The following is a 10,375-nucleotide window of genomic DNA, read 5'->3' on the forward strand; positions in this document are numbered from 1 at the left end:
TTAAAGCTGTGGTGGGGTCATTTGGGGAAAGTTGTATGGCTAGAGAAGGAGATCCAGCACAGGGCCTTGAGCTATGCAATTATTTTAGAGATTAAATAATAAGATTAAGAAGTGGCCATGAGTTAGGATGACATCCTTGAAAGCCAAGTGAACACAGTGTTTCAAAAGAAGAGTGGGAATTTGTGAAGATGGTTGCCAAGTGGTCACGAAAGGTGAGATCAGAGAAGTGGCTGCTAAATTTGGCAGCATGAAGATCATTAGCAACTTGACAAGTGAAATGAGAAAGTGGAGTCAGCCATTCCACTTTTTTATTTTTTTAAGCTAGAGATATGAGAAAGTCACTTTTAGTTTCTTGAAAGTATGACTCCCATTTCAGCTAACGTTCATGTATCTTCAAATCTAGCCATTGGAAAATTTGGGACTAAAAGTTCTGTTTCCGAGTATTTATCATGTGGACGTATTTAGTGTTATCAGATGGTAAAGAATCTGCCTGCAATCCAGGAGTCCTGGGTTTGATACCTGGGTTGAGAAAATCCCCTGGAGAAGGGAATAGCTACCCACTCCAGTATTCTGGCCTGGAGAATTTCATGGACAGAGGAGCCTGGCAGGCTACAGTCCATGGGGTTGCAGAGAGTCGGACACGACTGAGCAACTTTCACTTTCAAGTAATATACAAAGCAAATATATAGCAATGAAAATAAAAGACCAGTAACTCACTGAGAAAAAGCAAGACCAGCAGTGATCAAAAAGTCAACACTGACTCAAGACAGTGCTAGTGATGCCAACATAGACAAACTTCCCAATAATTTCAAGACTGTCGATTATCTGCAGTTTTCCTTGTACAGTAGGAGCTTTTGCAAAGCTGCTGAGGTTAATTAGGGAAATACTCAATTACATCTTTTGGTAAATTCTAGTAAGATGTTGGCTTAGCTTATGAATAATAACTCTTAGCAAGGTTACTAGTAAGTAATCCTTAGACCTGTATAACATAAAGGACTGTAGAAAGAAGTGAATGCCACTGCAGAGAAAGATATAGCTTTCCCATGGGCCAAGATTGTGTGTGTGAAAGTAGAGTCCAAGATCCAAGCCACTCCATTTTGCTGAGTCTGAACAATTCTAGCAAAGACAAGTCAACGTGGATGATATAAGTGAAGTTTTAAAGTAATCTGTGGATTTCTAATTCCCCTCCTGTCATTGTCACATAATAGTTATTGACCAAACCATTTATATTTGCCTGTGAGAATTGGAGTGAGTAATTCTGTTGTTACCAAATAATCCTACTATCTTTGTTGTCACTGTTGTTTCATGAGTGTGTGTGTGTGTGTGTGTGTGTGTGTGTGTGTATTTAACTTAAATTTTTTTTTGAGGGGGTGAATGATCCTATTCACCTTGTTTATATGAGGTTGCCTAAAATTTCCAGTTTAGAAAAGGAGGTAAGCTATTTAAAAATAGTTCATAAAATTTTTTAAGCCCTCAGCATAACCTTCTTGCTGTTTGGGAGAAGTACAAACCTTGCTATTCAAAGTAGGATTTTTAGACCACCACCTGGAAACTTCTAGAAATACAGAGTATTGTCGTCTCCCTGTCCTCCCAGGAATAGAATCTGCATTTTAACAAAGTCCACTGTTATGCATAGTGATGTTTGAGAGTAAATAAAGAATGAAGGTGAGAGAGAGGGGAGTAGGGTGGTAGTGCCCTGGTTTATAAAGGAATTTTGACATTAAAATTTTATTGTTATCTGTCTTTAGAAATAACTACAAAGATTACTCGCTGGAGTCCAGACTACACTTCAGAATTCAGGCAGCTCTTCACCTCTGGAAAAAATCATCTTCAGATTGATCAGAACATGAAGGATGGATTTTTCTCTCAATTTGTACCAGTGTCTACTATAGATTAGGCCTCATATTAAAGTGAAAAAAATGATCTTGTGAATGAGAGGCAGAAAACTAATTTTGCTGTCAATGTTTTCTATAATTTGTGTGGTTTACTCTTGGTCTACTTAAGTGTTTTTTTTCTCTATGGAATGATGGTCAGTAATATTTTGAAAACTCTTATATTTTGCATCTTCAAAAGGAATTTCATATTAATTTGGAGAGTGAAGAAGTCTTTTAAAGGACTCACAGGTACAATAAAGTCTAAATAGATTATTTATTTTTTTAAATGTGGAAATGAATATCATGTAAGTAGTAAATGGCTTATAACCTGAGCCATATTTAGATTTGTTGGGCAGTTAAACTTCAGAGAGTTTGTTGCCTAGAATTTAAGTTTCAGAAACAAAATAAGAAAAACCTACATTCAAAAATAGCTTAATCATTTTCAGAAAACTCCTGAAAAAGACAAGTAATGGGTGTGAACAGAACAGGTAACATAGGTAATTGGTTGAAAGACCTGTATCTAGAAAAGATGAGATGTTATTATTGTTTTTTATTCTTCATATAAGTTAAAGGTGGTGACATTTTTGAGAGACTATCCTGTTTTTGAATGTACTTAAGTCTGTCATTATTATAACAAAATTCAAAAAACTCTGTGTATCTAAAGGGAAAATTTATATTTTAGATTATCCTCAACCTTAATCATGAGAGCTAAAAAATATACATTGATTATTTTTCTTATAAAGTTCCTGCTGCTTTAAATGATATATAAAATATCAATAATTTTTACACTCATAATGTTGGTGTGTAAGGTCTAGTTTTCTAATCTTTCTAGCACTGTGATGTTTCCTTGTAAATATCTGGACTGTGCTTATCCTTTAATTTGCAGACACAATCAGGGCATAGAGTGGAAGAGAGCCGACTCTGTATGGTGCTGGGGCTGCTGTCAGCAGTTACCAGGGTGACCTTTAGGGAGTGTCATGCTCTCTCCATCACCGTATTTTCCTCATCTGTGAAATGGAAAAAGAACAGATGACTTCCAAGGTCGCTTTCAGTTTTATAATTGTCGGTCAGTGTCTTAGGTATTTATTTTCAGCAACCAATGTTAAAATGTTTAATCCAAACCATTCCCACTTACTGTGTTTTATTTTACAATCACCACTGCCTCCATCCTTGCACCCCCACCCCAGCTCTCCAATATGTATATACAGCAGCTCAGGACAAGATTGCATACAGAGCGACAAAAAACGATGTATGAATCGATGAATCAGAATTTTGTCTTATTTTTGTTATGAAGAATACCTTGTCCTGGAAGCCTCTGCAGTTGAACAAAAACAGCCCCAGACTGGCAGTCAGGAGCCCTGCTCTGTTAGTTAATAGTTCCTCAACATGGAGCAAGTCATCCACCCTTTTTAGGACTCAGTTTCCCCAATGCAACACAGAGCTTGGCATTTGTGAGGGCTCAGTGGAATAACGTGCGTGGTAGCTTTTTTGTAAATTGAAAGGTTGTGTGAATATGAGTTGTTGTAATATTATGATTTTTATGTACAGATTACAGTATCAAAACTAAAGTATTGGCTGAGTCTGTGGTCTGATGTAAAATGGAAGAAGCGTGGAGATTCAAACAAGTTTGGATATATTCAGTGTTTAGCACTGACATGAGCTCACGTTGTGAATTTGCGCCTTGATGTTTATTTCCTGTTATAAGAGCCTGTGGGCTCCCAGGTGATGCTAGTGGTGAAGCACCCACCTGCCAATGCAGGAGACATAAGAGATGTGGATTTGATCTGTGGGTTGGGAAGATTCCCTGGAGGAGGGCTTGGCAACCCAGCTCCAGTATATCTTGCCTGGAGAATCCCATGGACAGCGGAGCCTGGTGGGCTATGGTCCATAGGGCCGCAGAGAATTGGACATGACAGAAACGACTTTGCACACATGCACGCACGCCTAAGAGCCTGTATTCAGCAGGTATTTGATCTTATTTTCTTCACCGTGATAATTCTTGGCCAATACTGAGGATGTATTTCCAATGGAAAATGATGAATTCAACTCTAGTCAGAATACCACCCTTTCAGATAATATAGGTGGTAGATTTCCTCACATGCTATTAATATGAATTTAAAAACTTTACGTGAGGACCAAAGAGGACATAAGTTAACTGCCATTACAATCAGTAGTGGAAAATCTGTTCAACAATTTCTTTAAATATTACTTGGGAAAAAAGTTTCCAAATTCCTTAGAAGAGCTTTGGTAGCATTATTTTTTTTTAATTAAAAAAAAAAAGCTCATTGCTTTTGTGAGAAGCTGTGAGTCAGAGCAAAAGTAAGTAAAAAAAAAAATGCTGTTTCTGGTGTAAAATGGAAATGGTTTAAGTTAATGGAGGTTATTTTTGTTTTAACTCAGCATTACCAGAACAAATATAAAAAATTAATATCTCCCATTAAGATTTTTCCTTTGTTATTTGTTCTTATTATATTTGTATTTTTATTTCCTATCTGCTAACCTATCCAATGGATTTTTAAATGTTGTAGTATCATTAATGCTACAAATATTCATCTGTTTCCTGCCATGTTCAAGATACCATGGCAATACTAGTTTCTTGTGACCTCTACTAATACTGCATTTATGGAGTTATTTTGTGACTCAGGGTGTTCTGTGAAGAATGAGTCCTGAAATGACAATGTTTTATCTGCTGTTTTAAGGGGCATTCGTGGGCTGCCAATGTGTCTGACAGCTGGTGCAATTTGTGTAATTCTTGGTACAATTGCCTTTAAATTTTCTTTTTTTTTTTTTTAATGAAAAGCCAGAGATTGGCTTTATGTAAACTTAAGATCCCTTGGAGAAGGGAATGGCTACCCACTCCAATATCCTTGCCTAGAGAATTCCATGGACAGAGGAACCTGGCGGGCTACAGTCCATGGGGTCGAAAAGAGTCAGAGATGACTCAGCAACTAACAAACACAAACTTAAGACTTAAATAGATTAGCCTTTGTAATTTTGGTGACAAGGAAAGCATGATTTCTGCTTGACAATGGAAGATCAACTCTATCAGCTCTTATATGAACATATGTTTTAATGTTTCTTTGCTTCTCTGGATACAAGAAGGTCCCAAGTTATAAAGGAAAAGGAGGTTCATTGATTCTTTGTCTCTACTATACGCGAGTAGAAGCTGTGGATGAATTCCAGATTAATCAGCGTCAAAGATTATTAATCATTGAAACAACAAGAGTATAACCATCTCTTTTGCAAAGGAGTGAGTTTAGCAGAGCTATGTGATGATCATTCCTACCTGACCTGGAAGCTTATGGTTTGAGCTTTGAGGTCACTGTGAGTCTTTGTTTGGACTCAAATCAGTGGGATTGTGTAAAAAAGAAAGTTACCACCTTTCAAAGAAAAGTGTTTTCTCTTTTGAAGCTACTTTTAGAGGCAGTTACATTGTGATAGGCATTAATAGTTGCTGCTGTTAATACTCATTATGATTTCCCTTTTCATCCATTCTTTAAACTGAGTCTGTTGATGTTTCTGAATAGAGATTTTTCTTCATTTGAACTTTAAAAATAATTTCAGAAAGATCTTTATGGTCAATTGAAAAAATTTCTGGCATTATTCTGATTAATTCTTCATTACTTTTTTTTGTATTTCTGTTTTTTCTAACTTAATCCATATGTGTAAATCATAAATTCAAATACATTTAGTTAAAATAATGAAGACTCCAGTGACTGTTCTGATGCCCTAAGATTTTGTGATTCATAGGGCATGGAATGGATCTCAGGAAATTTATCCTCTCCAACCTCTCAACACTGCTGTTTCTCCTTCACTCCTGCTCTGTCCAATTACGGTAGCCACTGGCCACGTGTCGCCATAGAGCACTTGGAACTTGGCTCATGGCACATGTTGGAATGATGCTGAGAGTCAGGGAGCGTTCATTTATACATGCCTTCCCCTGTTGTGCTTCCTGGGGTTCTGACTTACACCTGCTGCCTACTGTGATCACCTTAAGTCACCATAGCTATATTGCCCGTCATGGTTCAAATATATATCTGTGAGGTTTGCTTTTTCTATTTAAGCTCCCATAAACTTTTATTTCATTATATTTCTTCTGCAAATGGTCATTGATCATTGACCAGTTTGAACATTATTATTCTCTCCTTTCTTCATTTCCTTATATACTAGACTGAGAGATCTTATTTTTAGGATTATTAACTTAATCTGACTTTATAGACATTCCTTACTTTTTGAGATGTAACAGCACAAACTCTTAGATTTGTAGAGGAAGAGACTCTCACTTTTAAGATGTTAGATTATATGATAAAAATATTTTCTAGGATTAACATTATTCTGAAGATTTGGGTGACCACTTCAATCTCCTTATATTATTAGTGTTTCATCATTGACTCAGCTAGGCCAATATTCTCCTTTAAAAATTTTAGGCACTAGTTACCCATTTAGAGAATAATTTGGCAAATAGTTTATTTAAAGTTGTGTATTTGTCTTTTGCTGCTTACTATTAATATGTTTCATGTGTGTATGATACCTAAGTGATATGCATACGTATAGCTGACATATTTTAAAGCTCTTTAGACATTTCCTATGGGGCTTCCTTGGTGACTCAGTGGCAAAGAATCCACCTGCTAATGGGAAGATCCCCTGGAGAAGGAAATGGCAACCCACTCCAGTATTCTTGCCTGGGAAATCCCATGGACAGAGGAACCTGGCAGGCTGTGGTCTGTGGGGTCACAAAGAGTCGGACATGACTTAGCGACTAAACATTTCTTGGTCAGATACATAAATAGGCAGAAAACAGCTTATAAATATTAAATAGATAATATTATTTTATACTGTTCTTTCAGAAGGAGTACAGGGTTTTCTCCCATTTTCCCTCTCCCCAGACCAATTACTTACATATTTTTTCTTTATATTATTTGACTGTTTGTTGTAAAACTCTGTTTCTGCTCCTCATTGTTGGTAGTTTTGTCTTTTAAACATCCCTTAGACTTAGTTACTTTAGAATGTTGAAGTGTAATGAAAAGGACACACCAGAATTTAGCTTGAGGAGTAATAACTTCTGTGTTGAGTGGTTGCTGTTTGACCTTGATGTTAAAGTTCATTCCAGTCTGTTTATAATTTCATAACCACAAAAAGAAATGATACAGGGGCTATATAGTAGATTGAGAAGGCTGAGCAGGTTCTTGGCCTGATCTATCCCATAGGACAATGTGGATCTAGCTTCACAGGAAGTCCAAACTTCATTTTGTCTAGTTTACAGATGTGTCAATGTAGTAATACTGTAACACGACTCTGCATGGAAGAAATTAAAGCAGCCACCTCACTGTATTTCGATAATAAAGAGAGCATACCAGTGCCTACAGGTTAGATATTTCATAGAAAAACTGAAGGTACTTTAATACCGACATTAAGTTAAACCTAGTTGCATATTAATATATAATGTACCTTATATGTTAATCCAGTAGTTCTTAGACACACGTAATTTAAATGATGAATATAAGGGATGCTGGTATATCCCAGTGGGAGCTTTTGTTTTACAGCTATTTAATATTTTTTTTAGTAAATTAGTTTTAAGTTTTTAGTTTGTGCTACATCATTTAGGGGGGAAAAAAAAGTTAGTCTCAGTGTAACAGAACTGAAAACCAGAGAAATTGGATAAAATGGACGTGTTAAAGAATATTGCTTATTTCAGTTTTAAAGGAATTACATGATTTTGAAGTGCTGGAAGGTCTTCTTCATTTTGAAGGGAAGACTCCCTGCTTTAGAGTCATGCATTTTAATTCATTCTTGTCTTTATCGGAGCCAAGTGTCAAGAGTGGCAACTTTGGGTATAGTAAAAATGTTTAAATAATTTTTGTTAGTTCACTTTTTTTCTTGATGTGATTTTTTTCTTCATAGTGGACAAATGTTTCCTATCTAGTGCTTTAAGAAAGTAATTTACCCATAAAGAGAGATTATGGTAAACAATAAAATTCTTAGGCTATTACTTTAACGGCTTTCAAAGATAGTACCATTGGGTTCTGTATAACTTAAGATTTGCAGAAGGAGAGTGCATTTGTTTCACTGATATGTGCTACCCAGAAAAATTACTTAATTCTCAATAGTGTATTGCATTCTCATGTTATGTTAGGGGAGAATTTTATAACTAAGTAGTTTATTTAAAAATTATTTTCCTTTGCTAACTGCCAACATCCGAACACCTGAATGAATACCAGCAGATTCATTTGTATACTAGTGTTTTAAAATATTTATTTGCAGATGTTTATAGAACTCTTGAATTTTTTGATGTAAGTTGCTGAATCATATGTAAAGGCGAAATATATATTTAATAAGTGAGAAGTATTATTTTATTACTGAGGCTTATTTCCAAAGCAAATTTATTTTGTAGGTACTTCACTTGGAAAATTTTGCTTTGACTTAAAACACACAAACAAATCTGTCTAGAGACCTGGTCACCTAAAAAACCTTCGTGTTACTTTGACATGTAGGGGAATTTTAATTATAGGCCATAGTGTTTTTGCAAATCAATGTTGGTTTCCTGTTGAATCCTCAAACCTATCTGTATGTACTTTAAAATTTAATGTTTTATTAGTAAACATTTTCAGCATTTTATCTCACTTTTTCTCTTCTCGTTACATTTGAACTTAAATCCTGTCTCCCCCATTCCCAGTGGTCACAGTTTTACAGAGCAAAATATGTTTAGAAATGGAAGATGTGACTTCTAAGTAAGAAGAATGTGTTTAGTAGCATCCATCTGCTGATCAAGTAGGCATTGGATCTGGTGCTAGAAAGTGAAATGGCTTGTGGTATAAAAGCATTTTATCAGTATAAGTCAAAAAGAAAGAAGAAAGCTGTGAACTTCTGATGTTTTTAATATCAAAACTGTGTTCCCAAATGAGTGTTTATTTGCTGATTTTGTGTAATGTTATCATCTGTGATGTGTAAGCTCATGCTGATATGAGATATAAATTTTCAACATGAAGACATCCGTTCCTGTAGCCTATTTTTAACATTAAGACATTTTTGAAAACAAATATCATCTTAGAAACTGTATTTTTAAGTGCAAATAAATCACCCCATCTTGAAAGTCAGTGTTTTATTTTTCATTCCTTAGTGTTACAGAATACCCTGCATTATTAGATGTGTGTTTAAGTTGCTGGATACTCTTGAAATTCTTTATTTTCATATTGCTGCACTGGTTTACCTACAATGTGCAATTGAATTGTTATTTAAATAAATTACACTTGATAGAATTAAAGTCTTCTGGTTGGTCTACATGTGAAAGATGTACACAGCACCTGTTTCGCTGATATTTAATTGTAGTGTGATGTACACTTGAATGTTTGTTTCTTGGTAAGATGTTTTTATTTATAGCTGACCTGCAGTATTACATTAGTTTCAGGTGTACAACATGGTGATTCAGAATTTTAAAGGTTATACTCCATTTATAGTTATTATAAAATATTGGCTATATTCCTTGTGCTGCATAATATATCCTTGTAGTTTATCTTATATATAGTAGTTTGTATCTTTCAATCTCCTATCCCTGTCTTGCCCTTGCCTGCTTCCTTTTCCCCACTGGTAACTAGTTTGTTCTCTGTATCTGTGAATCTGTTTCTTTACTGTTATATTCACTAGTTTGTAGTATTCCTTTCTTAAAAATATTAATTAATTAATTAATTTTACTTTACAGCATTGTATTGGTTTTGCCATACATTGACTTGAATCTGCCATGGGTGTACATGTGTTCCCCATCCTGAGCCCCCCCCTCCCACCTCCTTCCCCATCCCATCCCTCTGGGTCATCCCAATGCACCAGCCCTGAGCACCCTGTATCATGCATCAAAACTGGACTGGTGCTTCGTTTCACATATGATAATTTACATGTTTCAGTGCCATTCTCCCATATCATCCTGCCCTCGCCCTCTCCCACAGAGTCCAAAAGACTGTTCAATACATCTATGTCTCTCTTGCTGTCTTGCATACAGGGTTATCGTTACCATCTTTCTTTTTTTTTTTTTCTTCTTTTTTTTCTACCTGCACTATAAGCACTTTACGTTACCATCTTTCTAAATTCCAAATATATGTGTTAGAATACTGTGTTGGTGTTTTTCTTTCTGCCTTACTTCACTCTGTATAATGGGCTCCAGTTTCTTCCACCTCATTAGAACTGATTCAAATGTATTCTTTTTAATGGCTGAGTAATATTCCATTGTGTATATGTACCACAGCTTTTTTATCCATTCATCTGCTGATGGACATCTAGGTTTAGATTCCATATATAAGTAATATCATATAGTATTTGTCTTTCTCTTTCTGACGTATTTCACCAAGTATAATACTCTCCAAGTCGATCCATGTTGTTGCAAATGGCAATATTTCATTTTTTATGGCTGAGTAGTATTCCACCTTATGTGTGTATGTGTGTGTGTGTGTGTGTGTGTGTGTGTATACACATCTTCTATATCCATTTATCAGTTTTTGGACACTTAGGTTGCT

The 10,375-nt window shown here is 35.6% G+C and overlaps 1 protein-coding gene across 3 annotated transcripts in view; it reads left to right on the forward strand.

Moving 5' to 3' along the window:
* The window catches only part of TTC39B (tetratricopeptide repeat domain 39B), a 140,452-nt gene extending 131,317 nt beyond the window's left edge, over nt 1-9,135 (forward strand). For all 3 annotated transcript variants that reach the window (XM_065907753.1, XM_065907755.1, XM_065907754.1), the window contains one exon: nt 1,749-9,135. In XM_065907753.1, coding sequence (XP_065763825.1) covers nt 1,749-1,839 — 91 coding nt within the window. In that variant the 3' untranslated portion in view covers nt 1,840-9,135. The remainder of the gene's footprint in view (nt 1-1,748) is intronic.
* Nucleotides 9,136-10,375: the final 1,240 nt, after the last annotated feature.

Source organism: Muntiacus reevesi, chromosome 17, assembly GCF_963930625.1.
Source record: "Muntiacus reevesi chromosome 17, mMunRee1.1, whole genome shotgun sequence".
NCBI lineage: Eukaryota > Metazoa > Chordata > Mammalia > Artiodactyla > Cervidae > Muntiacus > Muntiacus reevesi.